This window comes from Schistosoma mansoni, chromosome 1 (genome assembly GCF_000237925.1).
Source record: "Schistosoma mansoni strain Puerto Rico chromosome 1, complete genome".
In the NCBI taxonomy this organism is placed as follows: Eukaryota; Metazoa; Platyhelminthes; class Trematoda; order Strigeidida; family Schistosomatidae; genus Schistosoma; species Schistosoma mansoni.
Genome location: NC_031495.1, coordinates 44,952,200 through 44,976,344, shown reverse-complemented (window position 1 = coordinate 44,976,344; position 24,145 = coordinate 44,952,200). Strand labels below are relative to the sequence as shown.

Below are 24,145 nucleotides of genomic sequence, written 5' to 3'. Positions count from 1 at the left end.
TACATCGCCATACTCGTCTAATTCTTTAAAAAAATGAGTAACCATAATACACGTCTTCATGCAAATCTGTGAATTTATACGCAAGTAAACATTTGAGTCCACAGAAGAACATAGAGCCCCCCTACCCATAATCTTTAGCCACGATTTAGATCGTATGAATAGTATTGCCACGTAAACACAATATAAACATTAAGTCTCCCATAAATATAAATGAATTGTCAATCAGTTTTCCGTAAGACTCATTACGAGACCCATTAAAACACTAACATCATGTTGTCAATTAGTAACCAAACTTTCCAAACAATTTTTTTCATTTAGTTCCAGTGTTGCGGAAACCATTAATTCAAGTGGACTATGTTTATCAATATGGTCTGCATCCGCAAAGTCGTGACTATACTTTTTTCTATAACCCGTGAAATATCATGAGTAGAACATTGACACCAATAAGCTGGATATAAGAACCTATATGATACCTTAGGTCCTAAAATCATCCAACCGAGATTCATACTCACACTAAACGGATGTCTTCTGTCTCCTAGATGTCGTTTTAAGCCCAATAAAGAATCCCACTAAATTATTTCACAACCTCGATAGGGTTATATCCTCCAAATGCTTCCACCGTTCCAGCTGTTATTTGGTTAGACGTTCTGCACAATCGATTGGAAACCTCTTAGTCGTATAAGCTTTATTGTTCTTTACAGAGCCCTGCTCATCCAAAGAAAACATCCCTAAATTCATTTATAGACATTTGTAGGTAATAGTAGTACCATTCACAGTCGTTATGTTTATCGAAGCTATCTTACCTTTGAAACCCTAACTGATTAACTAACTCTTCGCATTCGAGGGAAGTATCAGAGCCACTATCTAGGAGGGTAAAAGTTTTCAAGCCTCCATTGGGACTGTACAGATTGAACTGAATGATACCCAGGCGAAATTTCGATGAGTACCAATCCTTAGCTAGGTTCATTACATAGTTATCAGTACCATCAATATGTAAGAATAAATTATGCCGAACCTTGCGATTGAAGTCCGGGTTGCATGACTTGACCACTTGACCGTTTCTCATAGATAGCATAAACTAAATCTTCTCACTTGCTGTCTTTTTTCTCTTACATTCACTTTTGATAACTCCGTACAATCCGTCACTTTGTGATCACCTAAGCAAAAATCGCAAAATACAACATTGACTGAGTTGCTTGGGTCTTGCTTAACCACATAAAAGCGTGATCTCTTATCAACTTGGCCATCATAATTCCTTTTACTGAACTTTGAATTACACTGTATTAGTCTTCCATAACCTGTCAAAGCAATCCTGGCTCTTTCCTCCACATAGACCACAGATTCTCCAAAACTCGGCTCCTTTCCGGCCATCACAATCTTGTCGGCGTTTTTCACATATTTATTCTATAATTCTATTGGTAGACATGACATTATTATCTCCAAACTAGCCATAGGATTCGTATCCGACATAAACCCTACTTCCTTCAATGTTATGCTTACATTACGTAGCTTATTCTCGAAGTCAGTTAAGCTATCGGCCGACCCTTCAACATATTTATATTTGAGTAACTCGGTAATTAGTTCGCGAGTAACAAGATGTTCTTTACCAAATAGGTGATAATAATAATATATATTCTGAAAATAATATTTACAGAATTCACACTAGTTTACAGGCATGATCAGATTGATATAAAAAGCAACATTTAATGTAGAGAACAAACATGAAATATAAGATAGTTTTATGTTTGCTGGTTTAGTAATTGATAAGTGGTTTATATATGGCATATATCACGGCAAGCCAATGCAACACCAGGAAACTTTTAATTTTTTCTTAAGTAGATAGCCTGATGATTGATGAACGTTGTTCTGTAAGGTTATTTCCAGTGCCAGAGCGAGTTATTGACAATTATCTACAACTAGAGAAAGTAAGATTAAAGCAGAGAGCACGGAACAACAAAGCTATGATTGTCAAAATATGTCGGTCAGGTTACCGCTGTTCATGTTAGATATTATTCAAACGTGTTAGAGTTTCTAGTGACAGTGTTAATGTAAAGTGACAGCAAGTAAGTGGTTAAGCATTTAAAGTTCCGATAATCTCACTTGTGGAGTAAGATACACTTACAGGCGCTAGAGCATTTAATGCATTTTCAGAGGAGCAAAAGGCATTAACTGAGCGAACAAATAATGGGAGAGAGTTTAACGTATGGATAGTTTGTGGTAGATTATTCCAGAGTCTAGAAAACTTACAGGTAAAGTAATTCATATAGAGGGAAGATCTGGAATATGTTTGTTTCGCTAAAGACAAGGAGTTATGAATGTCGTAATGTGAAGCTCCAGCATATTGAATCGCCTGGTTGGATGTGAAGGATAGTTTGTTAAGTATTTTGAAAAAGAAGATAAGGTTAAGTTTGAGTCTCCTCTTCCATAAAGGGTCAAGCCCGAGTTTACTACACCTAGAATTATATGTCAAGGCACTATTATCAGTTACAAGAGTACGAAGTGTAAATCGTCTCTGTACTGATTCCAGCCTTAATTTGTTCAACTCTACTATAGCCCGAATGACTGGGCAAAAGAAATGCAGGCTTCGATAGCCATTCTGGCCTATCCTTTACAGATACAACAACATTTAGTCGATTAGTTTACTTTCGATAATGTTGGTAAACTGACTAATAAAATGGTGGTACCGACCCGGCTATCCATCAAAATACATCATATCAATCCTAGGTAAAACCATATTATTAACCATAGTATGTAACGTATCCCTCAACACATCAATCCAATCGCCTTTTGAACTGATGAATGGCTCTCTAGAATGATTAATACAATCAGCATTACGATCTAAATACCTTTCCACCTAAGTATTTATCTCACCTTTGTCTATGGGCATCCGGTTATCCTTCTCTATAACCTTACACTCTAGTTCAACATTATCAACCTTTTCTTGAAGATCTTATATCTTAGGCTGCCTTTCTATTTCAAATCTATTTTCTAATTTCCTCTGCATAAGCAATGCCATACGCAACATTAGTGTAGACGAACTAAGCCGATCCTATAGCATATTATTAACACGTACATCATCACGTTTATCACCGTTAACATCAAAAACATCACAAACGGCTTTAGAAATCCTACATTCCACTTCGTCATTTTCCGTCCACTTTTCACTTCTTGTTTGTATTGTATGTCTTTGTTCCATAGAGTAAGCCAAGTTTTATTATTGTTAGCTTTATTTATTATCATATTTTTGGTACACTATAAAACTCTCAGCACAAAATATTTCAACAAGTTTTCGATTCTTATTTCTTGGTCGATCCTGACGACAAATGATGGATGGTGGTCAGCTAGAAGTTAGCAGCTCAAAAGTTGACATCTGAATCGTAAACACACTTTTCATTGCATATTGTCAACAACCACGATGTCCTGATTGGACATTTTTGCAACGTTTACAACGGAAGGTTGTAAACGTTTCCTAAACACACCTTAATAAGTTGTGCGATTAACAAACATAATGATGTTTTAAATCAGGCAAAACAGATAACTTGTTGAAATATCCAGAGGGCAGAAGCATTCAGCCCAGAGGTTCAAGCAGGCCGACAAATGAAATCGACAGATAGGACCGAAATCGGATCCAAAATGAACGTTTAAATAAATCCAAAATGTAAAGCATACAGGACCAAAAATTAAGAAACTTTATATTATGTCCAAATTTTTGCTCTCTTTCGTTAATAAAGCCCGGTATGTCGATCTACTTGTAACTTACGAACCCAAAATAACAATAGAACAACAATAGAACGATTACAAAACAAACATTCAGCTTGTTAGGTTTGCGGAGCAAAAGCCTCCAAACACCAAACCGAAGACAAATGTAACATATGTTGTCAACAGTCACAAAAAGGTGGAGAAGACCTGAAACCACAACACACAATATTAACCGAGAACTTCACATTAAGAGAGAACACGGAATGGAAGCCACGAGTCTTTTGTTTTTGAAATTGAAATTCGCGGGCCATAAACAGAAACAATAGCTGGTTTACAAAATAGTCCTATGAGTCACCTTGTAAGTTCAGTGCATGCAGGGCTTGCCCTTCTTCTTCTTCCGAAGCGTTTATCCTTGGTCGCGCTGCAATGGAAAGAAAACAGAATGCGTTAACAACATTAAACATGGTGATTTAAACCCCGGTACACAAAGAGAAACAAAAATGTCCGGAAATAATGATGTAAACAAACAAGTTCGGAAGTTGGGTAATACAAATACAAATCCAAAAACAGTGAAATTATTAATATTCAATATAACGGTTTTTAATCAGTTAAATGTCATCAATTCTCTTGTAACAGTACAATACTAATCGAAAGAGTAACAAAATTAGTTCGTACATATTTTTGTAGGCATCCGTTGTTCCTATTAGTTAGTACCATTAACTGTGGATGCGATCGTACACCATTGTTCGGCAAGACGAGCAAGGAGTTTAACAACAATATGCAGTTGAAGATACGACCAGTATTCTAGTTTGACAACTATTAACCAGTAACACCTTCTATAATCGAATCAGAAGTCAGATGCGAAGAGGTAGGAAAGATATATTTGATGCGTTATCAATATATCGAGAAGCGGTTACTCTAATCTGGCTAGTGAACGTAGGGGCTGTTTCCCACACTGAGTCGTAACGTGATCTGGTACGGATGCATGACCGAACGCCTTCAATTAAACAAGTCCACTTAAAACGATGTGGTCAGCATCCAATGTCGAACACTTAAAGAGCTATTGATTTTGGGTAATTATTTACAGCTACAGAGTGAACCTTTGGTTCGTTTGTTGACATGATGCTAGAGGTGTTGGTTATTGTAACTGAGAGAACACTTTAAAATGCCTCTAGATCATTTCACTGAATCGTATTGTCATTTATTTGTTTCTTTTCTTGTCTTGATTTCTAATCCATATTCATGTCTCCCCTAACCGCTTTTCATACTCATCAGTCTTGCACTTCTAAGCTTTCATCATTTGGTTTTGGTTATTGATGCACCTTTCGCTACTCAATTTTACTGTTTCATGTTGCCGGACCATTGGCAATAAGGTAGTGTCTGACTAACTTTAGGGTCACGGTGTGGTTCAGTGCGTGACTGTTAACCTTTGACTGTTTGCCCGGAAAGGTTTCTGGAAGATTTTCAGATATATATCTGATCCCATCCTGCTGGGAATAGTTTAGTTAATTCTCAGGTGTCGAATTGTTGTCTATTAACTGTTTCTTATGTCTTTTAGCATAATATTTTGCGTTAGAGAGACTTTTGGCTGTACATTAACACCGTTGAATGCCGGCTCAGTGGTCTATCGGTTAAGGGCTCTGGCTCGAGACTGGTAGGTCCTGAGTTCGAATCTCGCTCGCGAGGCGGGATCGTGGATGCACACTGCTGAGGAGTCCCACAATAAGACGAAACGGCTGTCCGGTGCTTCCAGGTTTTCCATGGTGGTCTAGTTTCAATTGACTCATGATTTCAACTATGAAAATTATTTCAGTGACATTAAAATAAAACATAAATTTGTCTACATAAAATGTTATAGAAGTTATTATCAAATAACCAAACTTCTTAGTAAGGTCTAAAGTGATTCATACCAGTTTTTTCTGTGTTGTGTTAAAAGTTACTAGATTCAGAATAGTAAAATCAATGACACAAGGAATCCCAGTAAACTGATTCTGAAAAGTGTAGGATCTTGGAATTAAGTCCGAAATTTCTACAGAGGTTATCAGTTTTTGTATGGTAGATATAAAAGTTGATTAAGAAGTTCCACAATGATTTCCGACGTATATATTTTCCATGCATGAAATCTAACATACTAAAAACAATTAATTAAAGTAAGTGACATGAAGTTTCTGATCATTTCCTTTGGGATTTCATTAGCTACCTACAGCTTATATCACTTCATGTGAAATTATGGTAAAAATCAAACTTAACTCACATCGTTGGTGAAATATTTGTTGCTGTGGTTATAGGTCAATAATATTAGTGAGTGGTCAAGTATTACGACGGAACTGCTGTTTATGCACAGGCTTTTTTCCAATGACTTCCATTGAAGTGTACAATTTACAAATGACAATATTTGTTTACTTAACACGTAAAAAGATATTTTGACATTGAAGTGAATAACTTTCAAGTTCTACTATAATTTAACCTTGATGTAAGCTGTAAGTAATTATTGAGATCTTAACGAAAACGAAGCATAATTTTGGCTGGTTTTGTACTCAAAGTTTAGGCTTAAACTAAAGGATATCTGTAGCCTCTGCTGTAAAGACGTTTTTCATTTTTATTCCTCTTGAGTCGACTCTCCTATGTGTATGATTTTGAGGTGGGATTCTCGTGAGGTGGAGTGAACAGAATTATCTAAATGCTTTTGACTAACTTCTGTAATCTTATTGAGAGTCAAACAGAATAATGTTCGAAGATGAGTTTCTAAAGGGTTCACTTTGTGTAGCCAATATAACCTACTCCACATGAGCAAGTAAACTGATATATGTACATCGATTTGGCCCAAAGTGGGAGGTTATCTTCCACACAACTAAGAATCACAGGTTAATCAGTAAAGATAATACGAAGTTCAGCGGAATAGGATGTTTTACTCATAGTTCTAGAAAGTCCATGTGGTATTTGTATGAACTAATGATTCTTCTGTACTCGATTGACCACTGATTGTGACTTCCAAATACAATACGTTCGTTTGTGTTTATCTAGTTCTAACTCCGCCTGTAGCTCCTCTGGTGGTTACTGCCGGTCCCAAGCCCGGGTAAAGGAGGAGGGTTGGGCATGGGGTTAGCGACCCCATCCCGTAGAAAATCAACTCGCTAAAACAACGCTAACCAGAAAAAATCATTCAAACCATTCAAACTCTGCCCTGGGAGTAGAAGGAATAATTATGACGTCTCATGATGAAAGCCGAGTTCCTTCGGAAGTCATGAGGCCGATGCACCTTCTTACGACCAGAGCAACAATTTTTATAGGTACATGGAATGTCCAGACAATGTGGGAGACCGGAAGAGTCTTCCAAATTTCTGCAGAAATGAGAAAGTACAATCTGGCGGTGCTTGGAATCAGTGAAACACATTGGACGCAGGTTGGACAACAACGACTATCTTCAGGGGAACTTCTGTTATACTCCGGTCATGAAGAAGAAAATGCTCCACGTACACAAGGAGTGGCACTGATGCTGTCTAGAAAAGCACAAAATGCACTCATTGGATGGGAATCTCATGGACCGAGGATCATCAAAGCCTCCTTCAGAACAAAGAGAGAGGGCATTACAATGAACGTCATCCAATGCTATGCGCCTACCAACGACTACGATGAAGACGCTAAAGACCAACTCTACGATAGACTGCAGTCGATCTTCGAGAAGTGCCCAACCAGGGACCTGACCATTCTGATGGGAGATTTCAATGCCAAGGTTGGAAAGGACAACACTGGATACGAAGACATCATGGGACAACATGGACTGGGAGAAAGGAACGAAAATGGTGAGAGATTTGCAAACCTATGTGCCTTCAATAAACTGGTCATAGGTGGCACCATATTCCCACACAAAAGCATACATAAAGCCACTTGGATTTCACCGGATCACGCTACACAGAATCAAATCGACCATATCTGCATCAACAGAAAGTTCAGGAGGACGATGGAGGATGTGAGAACCAGAAGAGGAGCTGATATAGCATCCGATCATCATTTGCTGGTCGCCAAGATGAAACTAAAACTCAAGAAGCACTGGACAACGGCGCGGACAACATCACAAAAGTTTAACACGGCTTTTCTTCGAGATGCTGACAAATTCAACATATTTAACATAGCCCTCAGCAACAGGTTCGAGGCCTTTCATGACCTACTCAATGGAGAGGGAACCACCATAGAGAGCAGCTGGAAAGGTATCAAGGAGGCAATCGTTTCAACATGTCAGGAGGTTCTGGGCCAAAAGAAGCATCATCACAAGGAATGGATCACTGTTGGTACACTGGATAAAATTGAAGCAAGGAGGAACAAGAAGGTAGCAATCAATATCAGCCGAACAAGAGCAGAAAAAGCCAAGGCACAAGCCGAATACACAGAGGTAAACAAGCAAGTGAAGAGGAGCATCAGAACCGACAAACGTAAATATGTGGAAGATTTAGCGATGACAGCGGAAAAGGCTGAAAGAGAGGGAAACATGAGACAACTGTATGATACAACAAAGAAACTTGCTGGAAATTACCGTCAACCAGAAAGACCAGTGAAAAGCAAGGAAGGCAAAGTAATCACCGACATGGAAGAACAACGAAACAGGTGGGTAAAACACTTCAAAGAACTCTTAAATCGACCAGCTCCACTGAACCCACCCAACATCGAAGCAGCACCCACAGACCTCCCAATCGATGTTGGCCCACCAACAATTGAGGAGATCAGCATGGCCATTAGACAAATCAAGAGTGGCAAATCAGCGGGACAAGACAACATCCCGGCAGAGGCACTGAAAGCAAATGTAGCAGCAACTGCTAAGATACTCCACATCCTCTTCAGTAAGATTTGGAATGAAGAACAAGTACCAACAGACTGGAAAGAGGGACTTCTCATCAAGATACCAAAGAAAGGCGATCTTAGCAAGTGCGACAACTACAGGGGCATTACTCTTCTCTCAATACCAGGAAAAGTCTTCAACAGAGTATTGTTAAACAGGATGAAGGATTCCGTGGTCGCCCAACTTCGAGATCAACAAGCTGGATTTCGTAAGGACAGATCGTGCACAGATCAAATCGCAACTCTACGTATCATTGTGGAACAATCAGTCGAATGGAATTCATCACTCTACATCAACTTCATCGACTACGAGAAGGCATTTGATAGCGTGGACAGGACAACACTATGGAGGCTTCTTCGACACTACGGCGTGCCTGAGAAGATAGTCAATATCATACGGAACTCCTATGATGGACTAAACTGCCAAATCGTCCACGGAGGACAACTCACCGACTCGTTCGAGGTAAAGACCGGTGTTAGGCAAGGTTGCCTACTCTCACCCTTTCTCTTTCTCCTGGTGATCGACTGGATCATGAAGACGTCAACATCTGGAGGAATGCACGGGATACAGTGGACAGGCAGGATGCAGCTTGACGATTTAGACTTCGCGGATGATCTGGCTCTTCTATCACAAACGCAACAACAAATGCAGGAGAAAACGACCAGTGTAGCAGCAGCCTCAGCAGCAGTAGGTCTCAATATAAACAAAGGGAAAAGCAAGACTCTCCGATACAATACAATATGCATCAATCCAATTACACTTGACGGAGAAGCTTTGGAGGATGTGGAAATCTTTACATATCTGGGCAGCATCATTGATAAACACGGTGGATCAGATGCAGATGTGAGGGCGCGGATCGGCAAAGCAAGAGCAGCATACCTACAGCTGAAAAACATCTGGAGCTCAAAACAATTGTCAACCAACACCAAGGTTAGAATTTTCAATACAAATGTCAAGATAGTTCTTCTGTATGGGGCGGAGACGTGGAGAACTACGAAAGCCATCATCCAGAAGATACAAGTGTTTATCAACAGCTGTCTACGCAAGATACTTCGGATCCGATGGCCAGACACTATCAACAACAAGTTACTGTGGGAGACAACAAGGCAGATCCCAGCGGAGGAAGAAATTAGGAAGAAGCGGTGGAAGTGGATTGGGCACACCTTGAGGAAATCATCCAATTGTGCCACAAGACAAGCCCTCACATGGAATCCTGAAGGTCAAAGGAGAAGAAGAAGACCAAAGAACACATTACTCCGAGAAATAGAGACAGACATGAGAAGAATGAACAAGAACTGGATAGAACTAGAAAAGAAGGCCCAGGACAGAGTGGGTTGGAGAATGCTGGTCGGCGGCCTATGCTCTATTGGGAGTAACAGGCGAAAGTAAGTAAGTAAGTTCTAATTACAATAAATTGCAGTAGTTCCGGAATTCCTAGTTAGTTCATTAATTCGAATACTTCTAATCATTATAGTCTGCTTTTCAGGATTTCTGCTACAGCATCTCCTTTAAACTGAATGTTTATGAAGAAAGTCTTCTTAGATGTTATGGATACCCTTTCACGTTGTTGTTTGACTTCAGATTTTTCCTAGTAAATCCAATGCTGATCAGTATCTGCAATAGTTTATCAAGTTCAACATCGATTGTATCCTGGATGTATATTTGTCCGGTCCTCGTGCAAAGAGGACCAACCAGGTTTTTTTCTTCAGCGAGATTCAGCCCTGAAAATTCGTGTATTAACGATTTTCAGTTCGCTTTTTATACACTGACCATCAAGTCCCGTTTTTAACAAAAAAATCTTAGGAGTCGAATCCTGAATCCAACTCTGTTTTCATTGTGAACTTAATTGATTGATGACAGTTACTGAACATATACAAGATGTCGTTAATATTGATATTTTTATTACAAATAATGAAAGTATCATTTAAATATCTCTTATATGTATGGAAGCTGCCGTTTATTGGTTTAAGCATTGTGTTTTCGAGATTGGCAGTGAAATAGTCAGATAAAAGTGAATCAAGTGGTGAATCCACAGCTATGCCGTTATTTTGTCTATAGAACTCACTAGTAAATTCAAATTGGAGGTTGAAACTGCATCGGACAAGTAGTTCCTTCAAATAGTGTATCGAAGCACTGGTATCGAGTTTCTTTGTTTTTAATATAACCACATATTATGCAGACTGTTTCCGTTAAAGGTACATTAGTAAGAAGAGAAGTAATATCTAGTGAGGTTACGTTGATACTTGATATCGAATCAACAATATCAAACGAATCATCAGTTGTGTATCTACCGAGTTTATTATTGACTGGTCGTAAAATTTTATCTAGTTATTTAACAGCAGTATGATATGTCGAGTTATTTATATTTATTATAGGATAAGGATGGATATCTTTTTTATGTACTTAAAGGAGGCCATTACTATGTTCGAGATATCATGATATCACCTTGGTACCAACGAACTGAACGTTAACCAGGAAAGCAACAACAATACTAGGCTCAGATATTCCTTTGCACCCCTGCCCAGCTAACTAGAAGAAGAAAACCAGAGTTAGCATTGGAAACATACAATTCTACAAGCAGCCCGGAAGAACGAATAAAAAGTACTTAACTCATGAGTAATATATACTATACAAAAATGTCCTTGAAAAGTGTCACAAGATTGCTTACTAGAAGAGAAAAAAAACCAATGGTGTTTAAGATCCCTAAAGGTGGGAAGCACAAACTGAAGGTAGTATTCGTAGCTTTTGGGGCGAAAATGAGAAATTCAGATTTCTACAATTAAATTACAAAAAGGAGTTTACCAAGTGATTTTCGGGGATCTAGTGTCCCCAACAACAGATCCAGTTGATCTAATGTTTTCATATAGGTCAGCGGTGATAATTAATTCATCTCTCCTTTTCTTAGGGATTTTATTTAATTTCTACTCTCTTAGTTCGAAAGCGTCTTTAAGGAATTTATCGGTATCAGATAGAATAAAAGACACTTTTAAAACATAGTCCATTCGATTCATGACATCAATGGCAGTATATTTGTCCAGACGACTTAACACTATATCTTCGTTTCTCAATAGATCCAATTGTTGGGATCTATGTTCTTTAGAAAGTAGTCGTTTAGTTGTTGACCTTGTATCAGTACATTTTTTACAACAGTTTATAATAGCTGTCTAGATTTGTTTAAGTTCTCTGTTGAATACAGGGATAAGATGTTTTGACTGATAGATCAGGCTTTCAAAATGGATTTTAGTGTTAAGTTCATTGAGATTTGCTGAAGTGTCACAAAATTTCGGACCTACAGACAATTATTGTAACTGTGAATAAAGTGTTGTTATAGTAGCTAATGACTTATTTCTCAAGTATTTCTCGAAAGAAAGTGTGCGCTTTCGTTGGTTTTAGGGTTTACATCAACTTCATATCCATGTCATCTGAGCATTTCTTTGATAATGTATGTACGAATTCTTATTTCCATTACGTTCATCTTTTGTTAGTTCATATTATAGATGTGTTCACAAAGCATTTCGTTCGATTTCTGATAACCATGATTTAATCGGCATAATTTGATGTAAGATGTTTAAGAGAACTATATTTTGCGTGGATATGGCTTCGACAAATCGATTTCCAGTATGGTATTGGATAATTTCGTTTGTCTATACAGCTTTATAAAAGTGTGGTTGTAGCACTGGCTACAGCAAGTTTGACAAAAAGTCTCAAAAACCCATTCAGTTCCTCACTGTCACGGGATCCTTGCATGTTTTCAAATAACAATCATACAGTTTCAGTAAATGAAATCGTCTAGTAAAATTTTTTTGTTAAACCATCTTAATTGACTCAAGTCGTCAGTTTACTAACAGTGTTTATTAGAAAATTAGAGATAATGTGAACATATTGTACATAGATTTATTTCGACTTTCTTCTCTTCTTTTAGTCCGCCAACGCTGTTTACTGTGTATTACTAAAACGACCAGTGGTCCTTGTGATACTCCAACCGGTTCACCCAAGTTCCAAAACAGAATGTCTGAATGACCAAACAGATACATCATACTATGCTGTATCATTCGAACTTTAAAACTCATGTGGTTGTACATACATACAATGCAAGACTATGACCCAGACTAAATAATAGATCTCAATATACACAAGACTAAGACATTAATAGTATAAAAACTGGGTAATGGGTTTACAATTAATTCACTGTAATCAGAAGGGGTTTTGTGGAGATTTCAGTATTTTTTCATAGTTGAAATCATGAGTCAATTCAAGTTAGACCATCATGGAAAACCTGGAAGCACTAGACGGCCGTTTCGTCTTATTGTGGGACTCTTCAGAAGTGTGCATCCACGATCCCGCCTCGCGAGCGAGATTCGAACTCAGGACCTACCAGTCTTGAGCCAGAGCCCTTAATCGATAGACCACTGAGCCGGCATCCAACGGTGTCAATGTCTAACTTCAACCGATCGACGAATTATGAGCAACCATTCACCAATTGTCTTCAGTGAGTTGTTATCTCACAAAAGACTTGGTTGAACTCCACTGGTTACTGCTTACCACTAGAACTCCAGGACATGATTTCAACTATGAAAAATACTGAAATCTCTACAAAACCCCTTCTGATTACAATCAAATGCTCACTAGTGACTGACTTCAAGAGATATTTCCTTGAGTTCTAGTGGGAAGCAGTGACCAGTGGAGTTCTACCAAGTCTGTTGTAGAGATATCAGCTCACTGAAGAAAATTGGTGAACGGTCGCTCAAAATCGTGGATTGGTTGAAGTTAGACATTAACACCGTTGGATGCCGGCTCAGTGGTCTATCGATTAAGGGCTCTGGCTCGAGACTGGTAGGTCCTGAGTTCGAATCTCGCTCGCGAGGCGGGATAGTGGATGCGCACTGCTGAAGAGTCCCACGATAAGACGAAACGGCCATCCAGTGCTTCCAGGTTTTCCATGGTGGTCTAGTTTCCATTGACTCATGATTTCAACTATGAAGAATAATTCACTGTAATTTACGAAAGGTAAACTATATTTCGACAGCTAATAAGTCATGCTGGGGGGTTAAAAGAATTTCGAAGTAATATAAGTCAAATGTTTGTTACACACATATTAATAATATCTTAACTGAATTCAAGGATAATGATTCTTAAGATTTCACATTTTCACTCATTCTCCCCATCTCAACATTTCAACTCGACTTTGAGACACGTTTTGTGTGTGTGTGTGAGGGTTAATGACAAAGCCAACTGTCCAAGAGGAAGTAAATACAAGAGGATTTGAATTCATAATCCACCCCAATCTACTCACTAAATGGATCCCCTAAATAATACAGAAGTGATACTATTAATTTCCTTTGAATTTTTTCATCTGTAATCAAATTATTATTCCCTTTGTGTTTATGGTTAGTTATGGATAATAAAAGATTCTCTATTCAGATTATTATTGATATTTTAAGGTAAACAAGGCAGCAATGAAAAATAAAAAAATTATTTACGTAGGTGGGAAAATGAGCAGACTTTTTAGCTTAAGAGTACTCTATTCATTCACTGATAAAGGGAAATCCATTTGACCTTGAAGATGTAACAAATGGAGATTATGTTCATATTCTCTATCAATGGATAGAGACAAATATTGATTAAATTAACCAATCAAAATGAACTCTGTCTTTCATTTCACCCACTCATATTAAGAGAGATATTTTTTATCACTATGGTTAAATACCTGATACCTGATAATAAACTCATTACTTATAATGTACTGAATCAGACGGAACTATTAATAGTATTATATAGTATCCAAGTAGTATGATTGTATTAATCTTTGGAAATTATTATCTTCTCATTATACAAACATCTTATGGAAAAATACATACTAATCAATGGTTAGTACGATTAAAACATAATGGTAATGATAGAGATGAAATGAAAAGTTCCGCAATGGAAATAGCTAGAGACTTGGGATTCCCCACATTAAATGAGCATAATTATGGTGAACCAAATGAATTTGTATTTACACATATAGGTTTACCATATGCTCGTGGTACATCGAGTTACATACATAATTATCGTTTAAATAAACATCCATCAATTGTGAATGCTGTACAAATTGAAGGATTTGTACGTAGAAAACGTGGTTTTCGTCCATTAACTGATGATAATTTAGGTCGAATTAATATTCCAAAAGCAAGAATATTGACGAATAAAGAAAAAGAATTAGGTGAATTACGAAGTAAAACAGATCCATTGTTTAAAAATGAATGGTATTTACATAATGTTGGACAAGCGGATGGTGTTCCAGGATTAGATTTAAATGTATTAGCTGCATGGTCACAAAATATTACTGGTCGTGGAGTGATTACAGCAATTATGGATGATGGTGTAGATTATTTACATCCAGATATAGCTGGTAATTATGCTGCAGAGGCAAGCTATGATTTTTCTAGTAATGATGCTTTCCCATATCCACGTTACACAGATGATTGGTTTAACAGTCATGGGACACGTTGTGCTGGAGAAGTTGCTGCAATTGCTGGTAATGGGGTTTGTGGAGTTGGTGTTGCACCAGATTCTAAAGTAGCTGGACTACGTATGTTAGACCAACCTTATATGACAGATTTAATTGAAGCAGCTGCAATGGCCTATGCCCGTGATCTTATTGACATATATTCAGCTAGTTGGGGACCTACAGACGATGGGACGACTGTTGATGGTCCAAGAAATCAAACTATGCGAGCTCTAGTAGATGGTGTGAACAATGGTCGAAAAGGTAAAGGCAGTTTATATGTATGGGCTTCAGGTGATGGTGGAGAGAATGACGATTGTAATTGTGATGGTTATGCAGCTAGTATGTGGACAATAAGTATTAATTCAGTTACAAATGATGGTCATACAGCTGTTTATGATGAATCTTGTGCTTCAACATTGGCTTCAACATTTTCCAATGGTAAGAGCCCATTTCTTCGTGATGCTGGAGTTGGAACTATTGATTTATATGGAAATTGTACACTTCATCATTCAGGTACATCAGCGGCAGCACCAGAAGCAGCTGGTGTATTTGCTTTAGCATTAGAAGCTCAAAATGAGCTTACTTGGAGAGATGTACAACATCTTACTGTACTTACTTCTAAACGTAATCATTTATACGATAGACAACATAATCATAATTGGACAATTAATGGTGCTGGTTTAGAATTCAATCATTTATTTGGTTTTGGTGTACTAGATGCTGGTGATATGGTACATTTAGCAAAAAAATGGAAAACTGTACCTGAACGTTTTCACTGTATTGCTGGAACATTTAATGGTCGTAAAATTGCACGTCTCGGTCAACCTATATTTTTAGAATTGGATACTGATGCATGTATGGGCAATCCGATAAATCAAGTGAGTTTTAATGACATCCTTGAAAAAATAATACAATAATTACCTCTTTAAAGAGTAAGGAAATATGCACTGGGGTTTAATATTACGTCTTTTAACTCCATACTATTCTCGAATTACTTTACACAAAGTTAAGGCGTAATCTGCACTTATACGTTTATTAATAAAATTCTTCACTTGAAAATGTTGCTTCGTTAGGTCGAATTAATCTACTTTCAGTTTTAAATGGTTGAAGGCCACCGACAGCGATCCCTGAACCCATTTTTCATGCTAGTTGATACTCATCAGAGATGCATATCTGTTATCTTTAGTAACATTCTCCATGGGATTCAGACTCACGTTAATCAATGTCATGAATTTTTTATTTACCACAGAGCTATTTCAGCCAAAGTTGACCAATATGACAGATATTTGCACTAACTAATTAAGGAGTAATTCTGATAGTCGGATTCATTAGTCAATTTAAGATAGACTACCCTTGAAAACTTGGAAGCACTGGAAGACTGTTTCGTCCCATTATGGGACTCTTCAATAGTACGCGTCCGCGATCCCGCATGCGGAACTCGAACCCAGGACCTTCGGTCTCGAGCGCGAACACAGCTTCTAGAGTAGTAATTACTGTCAGATTTGTCCATTTATTAAAACTATTGGTGCATAAACTTTGCATACGGAATATATAAGAACTCTCGTCTAAATTAGAGCGAATAGTTTCACAGTATTTGCATACGGAAGTCTAGATTTTATTGTCAGTTATAACCTGTTGACACTGTATAACAGAAATTTTGAAGAGCTTTCTAATTACTGTTCAAACGTACTTAACAACACTAAAAGCCTCCCAATTAGATTATTCAGTTTCGAAAATGCAACACTGAAAGCATGTATCTCAGAACAAGCTTTTACCAAACTATTCGAATTCAAGCCGTACCATCCAAAAATAGGGTATTACTAATAGAAGAATTATAATGGAATGCAAATTGGACATATATATTTGAGATAAATTTTATAGTAAAATTATGTGACAGCATATGAGATTGCTTCTATTCGAAAAGATTATTCTGCACTTCATCGATATCTGATTTTAGGAATGAGTTTTGGCATTTTAAGTTCCTAAGTATCCACACTACTTTACACAGGTTAAATAAATAATCATGGACTTCATAAATCTGTTTTGTTATCATGTAACCACCTTTGATTTTTCTTAACAAGTTATATTACTTAGGTTCAAACATGAATATGGATATGCAAAAGTGAATCAGTTTTATTTTTTTCACTGTTGAAATCATGAGTCAATTGAAGCTAGACCACCATCGAAAACCTGGAAGCACTGGACGGCCGTTTCGTCCTATTATGGGACTCCTCAGCAGTGCGCATTCACGATCCCGCACTCACAAGATTCGAACCCAGGACCTATCAGTCTCGAGCCAGAGACCGATAGACCACTGAGCCGGTATCCAACGATGTTAATGTCTAACTTCAACCAATCCACAATTTTGAGCGACCGTTCAAATGTCTATAATTTTTGACATTTAACGAGGTGATTATAATTGTGTAACATTCCTCTGAAACAGATTCCTAACCACAATGAAAATCTTCTCATAAAACCAACAATCTACTTATAAAGTTTAACAATGTTAAAATAGCTCTTAATTCTCGTTTTCACAGAGCTATGTAGGTTCTACACCAATGACTGTGACTGAAGCTAATATTGACTTTGGGATATTTATACCCCCTTTTTGACTAGTGAGTAAACTGCCCCATCGAAATCACGAGTACTTATCAGAAGAGGTAGTTATATCTACGTGTGTTTACGTAGTTTTTGGAACTATACAACCTTACTGAGAAGCGAAATATCCGAAAAAGAAACAACTTCATATATATCAGAAGTGGGTTTGTGGAGATTTTAGTAATTTTATATAGTTGAAATCCTGAGTCAATTGAAGCTAGACCACCATGGAAGACCTGGAAGCACTGGACGGTCGTTATGCAGAATTATTACTATATGGAATTTCAAGTATCTTGAAATTACAATGATGAAGTACCTAAATGATTTATGCTGATTGATCTGGCAACAGTATAAATTCTCCCATAAGTTTGTTCTGATTACGTAACATGATGAATCAGAATAACATGTAGAAAAGCTTTTATGTCACTAACCAATCCCCTGAAATTTTGACTTCAAATTCAACCATATTTTCATCTAATAGGAATATACGAAAGCTTATATTTTAATATTTCTCAAAATATTAGCGTTTGACTACTCTAACTGAATCATTACAATAATAGATAGGTTTTCCAATGTTGAAATACAAGTTGATAGTAATCTCGGAACTTTTCTAATCGCTGGTAAATGGGCTAATGAATATACAAAAAGAACAAGTACAACGATAAGTACAAGATTCAAACTTCCAGTTCCGATACACTTTCACGCTAGACATTACTTTGGCAATGGTTGACTGACTAACTTTTTTCCATACCGTCAGAGTATTAATTTTATCAAATAATGAACTGATTTAGAGTAGGTTTCATGGAAATGTCGTAAACTGAAAACGGCGAGATTACAATTTATGGACGAGCCAATCAGAAGCGTTTGAGTGATTTCAAGGTCACGGCGCCAATCTCATGTACGATCGGTTCACAGAGGATTTTAGAGACGTAACAATGAAGCATCTACAATAAGTGGGACTACTAAAAAGTTCCTTTATTTATAATTGCAGTAATTAAATGATTTGTAGACCTTGTGCAGATTACCATAATGATGTCTTTCGGTGTAATATAAATTGGAGAAAGACGTATGCTAGAAAAGGAACTTTTTCGCTCTATACAGTTTGACACTAAGGCAACTTATAATAATCGCTGAGAATTGTACAGTAAAAGCACCAGTAACATTGGCTGCATAATTCGCAGATGTTACTAAAGCTTCGGCTGTTCAGTGTTATGAGTATTGTAGAGATATATGCGTGATGAAAATGACAAGCTTATACAACCGGAGTACTCACAAACAATACTGAAGGCTGAGAGTGTTTTTGTGACCTTATCATGGCTCCAGGGACCGACTATTATGGAGCCATATGGGTGAGTTCCTCTACCTTATGTATTACGATTTCGGAACCTTTGAACTTCTTTCTAACCTTGACAAGTTTTTGGATCATGGAAAGGAAGTGTATCCACTCTAATTCTTTGGTTTTGTTATAATACAGTTTTACTCTATACTAACTTTCCTGATTGGCTAATATTTCTCAAAGTCATTTAAGATTCGTTTAAAGGTCGTCCATAAATTATAGTCTCGCCTCACTTTAATTATATTAACTGATATGTGATGCATACAAAAAGATTAACACAGAAAATTTCGTGGGAACTTTAAATGTTGAAAATTTGTTCTTTCCATCAAAGCAATCAAGATAGGAACTATAAGTGGAACGAAACTTCCGATTACTTGGAAACATTTTATCTTTATAGAAAATTCAGTTAAGTTATAAAATCTGAGAACCATACAGTAAATACTTCATTTGCAAAATATCAGTCAGTTATCTTAGTCTTCACTGTCCCTTCATTTTCACAGTAATCGTTCACTGTTCTCGTTCGTTTTTCTTCAATCTTCTTAACCTTCTGCTACCAGGTATTTCACTGCCGATTGATTATACATACTACTTATATCTGTCAACATTAGTAGCACATACCAAAATGGTAGTATACGACGTGAACCGTAATTAAAGTGTTGTATTATCTTAATATGTTTTTATTTGATATTTGAAGACTGAAAATGTGAAATAGGTTCTGATTTCGTTAACATTTATTGGTAAAATATAACAACATAAGTGAAGAAGAGCCTTATATTCGTTATACAACTCAAATGAACACTAATTTCCACCCTCGTACACCATAGTAGAGTTTATAAAAAAATATTTCTGCCATCATTCTAGTGGACTATAACACCCTATGTTGAAGTGATAATGTCGAAGACAAATATACTAATTTTTGAGATAGCCCGAAAGGGACTTTTGAAACCTTAATCTTATTATCACTGATAGTTAAAAGTAATTTATCTGTTGTTTAAAAAAAAGATCGTTAGTGTTGTTAGAGAGGCTAATCTGATCTGCTATTATCAGAAAGTATTATAACAGTTCACTTATTCAAAGGATTATTTTAACTGGTAACCTTTAGTAAAGCTAGGAAACATTAAGTTCTTTCTCTTTATCAAGGTATTGAAGCTAAGCGATTTTCAATGGCTTAAATTTCTTCATACGATAATGCCAGATATCTCAGGTTTACCACTAATACCGAACATTCCTAAGCCATACTTTTATCAAAACTCATAAGTTTATAAATTCATCTGATTTAGTGTTAAACTAAAACCTGTTTAATATATGACGTGACGATACCGTCAATTAGAATACAGTGAATTTATCGATCAGAGCAATGATACACGGAAATCGTATGAAAAGTCTTGAGCACTTATCATTCCTGTTTTCTGCCTAACCCAGCCAGTTATGTCTAGAACATCAATAACAGCCTCTGCAATATGAATCATTATTCTCAAACATACTGGGTTTATATACGAAACAAAACTGACCACATCGTACCATAAAATAGAAAATAACATTTATACAAGATTTAGCCAAATGTGACTGTGAATAAGAGGGACAGTAATTAATAGACTGGGTATAACTCAGGAATGGTAAATCGTACAGTAGTAGTTTATGGGTCAAAGTGAAGATTATAATAAGAGGGACACGAATATGAATAGTTAAGCTACTTAACAATTATACAATAGAAAATATATGTATCATATTGGTCCATAAATAGCTCTCAGAAGTTACCATTCATAATTCTCTTCGGGATATAACATTAACGCGATGGCGTTTGAAGCGGACGGTGCTGGGTTCGAGTCCTAGAGAGGGTATCAACTCTAAGATGAATGTACATCCAGCTGACGAGTCCCAAACAGGACGAAACGCGCCTCCTGGATCCTCCTACTAGTCACTATCCATCTTTGCTTGTTCAGGTATTAATTTTTATTTTCAAGTAATTGTATAAGATCAACAGTGTCCACTATTAAGCGGACGATGGGAAATGGGACTATTAAAAAAAATGATCAGTTATTGTTCTTTCCTTATTTATAATTTATCAATGATGAATGGTATACATTTAATTCGAAATTTACTAATTGTGTAGTAACAACAACGTTCAGCAATGTCGTACTCAGACTGACAGAATATTACAAATATTAAAAGTCAAAAGAGAATGAATATACATGAATGGATTTTTGTAACTATGATCCATTTCACTTAAATTCTAAAGACGTCAACATTAGCTACATTCACTAAACGTACCGTTCAGACAAAGTATCCATTCGGAAGATTATCGCGTATTCTAGTGTCTATGATATCAATTACGTAAAATTGTATGAAGCGAATAAGTGATGATTACGTACGAATACGAAACAAGTAATACGAAGCCTTAATTAATATACAATAATTACTAACTCACATAGTCTGTACGAATATGTGTACTTAGCTTTGAGCCACACTCTAAATGCTGAGGGATAATAATACTACTATCCAGTTCCCTTAATCAAAGTAGGTAAAGTGAGTTTTGAACTAGTGGCTTAGTGACTACAGGAGGCTAGGAAAGATTGCATTATAAATAGATTCGACAATGATTAACGAAAAATGGTTAGTGAAAATACCTCTGTATCCATTTAAAACTTGAGTGAGCATTGTAAAATTACCCTGCAAATGCTAAATTAGTTTATTCCGGCGATCGTGTCTGTAAGCGGTTGTCTTTTCGAGCTTTTAGCTCACTCTTTATTTCCTCATACATTTCATCTTATTGGTATCAATATCAATGTTGAACTTGATAGTTTCAAATAAGTAGAACGTTCTGAATGAGTAGAAAAGGAAACAATCCTTTGTACCATCTAGATTTGTGTTGGTTTTATTTCGGTTATTTATTCACTCTGAAGAAGCGGATCACATTAAATCACAAAACGTCAGAATTAAAATTTTCTTCTGATGGCGATATGACAAACAATATACTGTTTCGTCTTATTGTTTTCGTAGTATATCCTTCGAGAAGACGTTAAAACGTAGAATCTATTACAACATGGCCATTCCGATTGCCGATGTTCTTAAATATTGTGCTTCTAAAATGTCCCTAAGATTCCTAAAGTTTCTCTGGTCTACGATTTTGAAATTTCCTCAGTCAAATTTGTTTTCGTATACAGACAGCGTCAATTGGTCACATATTCAAAGATTAACAACGTGGGCTACAAACATCTATCCTCTGATTATCCAACAACAAAACCATCATAACTAATCAGTTTAATCAGTTACCATTCTTTTAATTCATTTCTAGTTTTAAATAAGTTTAATAGTCTATAACAAGTGGGCTGTTCCGTGCTTCCTGGCTTTCAATTATCGTCTAACTAAGGTTACTTCGTGATGTAAACTATGAAAACCATCTCCGCAAACTCTTTACATATGTGATTTAGTTTGAATGAAAGTACTAAATGGTCATTTATCATAGTCAAACTTAAAATTTCTATCTCATTGTAAGTTCAAATGCCAATACAGCATCTCATAATTGAAAACCATCCAGTTGCGTGTGCCACCAACACCAAATCGATCATCGAACTTTTAATACGTATACTATTTATTTGGTTTTGACCTTAACATATTTTCTATTCTATAGGAGTGGCTACAAGGAATATGAGGAACTGAGTGGACAGTGAAAATCCGGATTTCAGTTCATTGTCAGAGATCAGCTGTTTTTACCTGAAAAAAAAGGAAGATATTTACTCCGATAAAGACTAACCAAACTAGCCATTAGTGTACTCGTATTGTCTCGGAGACATATAAAAGATTCGATTTCATAACACTTTGCAGTGGTGATATGTTTTTGGTAAATCATCATTTCACTAAAACTCCACAACATCACCATCATTAAGTTATTTTGTATAAGTTTTCATAATTTTCTTCACTTTCTTCTTATCTATTTTATTCTATATTAATAGGTTAATTATTTGGAACATGTTCAAGCTTTTATAACAATTAAAGCAACACGTCGTGGTGATATAACTTTATTTCTTACTTCACCAATGAATACAACATCAATGCTATTAAGACGTCGACCTAAAGATACTGATAATACAAGAGGTTTTACTAAATGGCCATTTATGACTACACATATGTGGAGTGAAAATCCTCGTGGAAAATGGTTACTTACAATTGGATTAGATTCAAATTCTAAAGATCCATTAGGTTATGCAATTCTAACTGAATGGATACTTGTTGTACATGGTACACAACAACCACCATATGCTCATCTATCTGATTCTACCATAAATATTGCACCAAAATTAGGTATAGTTAAAAAACAACATGAAACTAAACTATTTAATGCTTGAAAAAGATAAATAAACAAGGAAATTCAAAAAATGAGGAAAAGTCGTTTGATTCCATTCATCTTTTAGTTTATTCTGAACATTGTATCAATGTTGTCTATTTTATGACATACTACATGACATTGATAGTAATCATGTTCAATGTTCAATTATATTATGAAGTCAATCCTATCATCTTAACTGTTGTAAAATACAGAAAACTTGAGCACATTTTCATGATTGGTAACTAATGCCTTTTCTACTTTTTGAGAGTAATCAACATCGAGTTGCACAATCTGTTGTTGTGTTTTTTTGTTTTTTTTTAAAACAAACATGACGTCATTCATGACATATGTCATAGTTTTTGTGATTATCCGTCTGTCTGTCTATCTATCTATGTGTCTATCTATCACAAGATGTAATATGTATTTTATTATTATTATTTGTTATGTCTTTCGAATATAGTTTGTAAATGGTTTGGTTACTAGATTCATGTGATTATCATCTCTATACTTGTTTGTCAATATATCCACTTTGTGATTTCTTATTCCCTTTCAGGATTGAATAAACCGATTGATTATTGTTAGTCACTCGGAAGTTCGTATCATATTAGTAGATTAATTAATATATGAATGAAGAATATTCTTTTTAATTCAGGTTCTGCAATTCTATAACGAAATTAATCATAGTTGAAATCATGAGTCAATTGAAGCTAGACCACCATCGAAAACCTGGAAGCACTGGACGGCCGTTTCGTCCTATTATGGGACTCCTCAGCATGATGATAGACCACTGGTCTATCGGTTAAGGGCTCTGGCTCGAAAATGGTAGGTCCTGGGTTCGAATCTCGCGAGTGCAGGGTCGTG

General features: G+C 36.4%; 1 protein-coding gene across 1 annotated transcript; it reads left to right on the top strand.

Annotated features, from left to right (window-relative positions):
• Nucleotides 1-14,323: 14,323 nt before the first annotated feature.
• Smp_077980 (putative neuroendocrine convertase 2 precursor (EC 3.4.21.94) (NEC 2) (PC2) (Prohormone convertase 2) (Proprotein convertase 2) (KEX2-like endoprotease 2)) lies at nucleotides 14,324-23,303 on the top strand (the record flags this gene model as incomplete). The annotated part of the gene is made up of 2 exons (XM_018794565.1): nucleotides 14,324-15,901; nucleotides 22,911-23,303. 2 exons carry the CDS (start codon nucleotides 14,324-14,326, stop codon nucleotides 23,301-23,303), a joined length of 1,971 nt encoding a protein of 656 aa, XP_018648965.1.
• Between the last annotated feature and the right edge of the window lie 842 nt (nucleotides 23,304-24,145).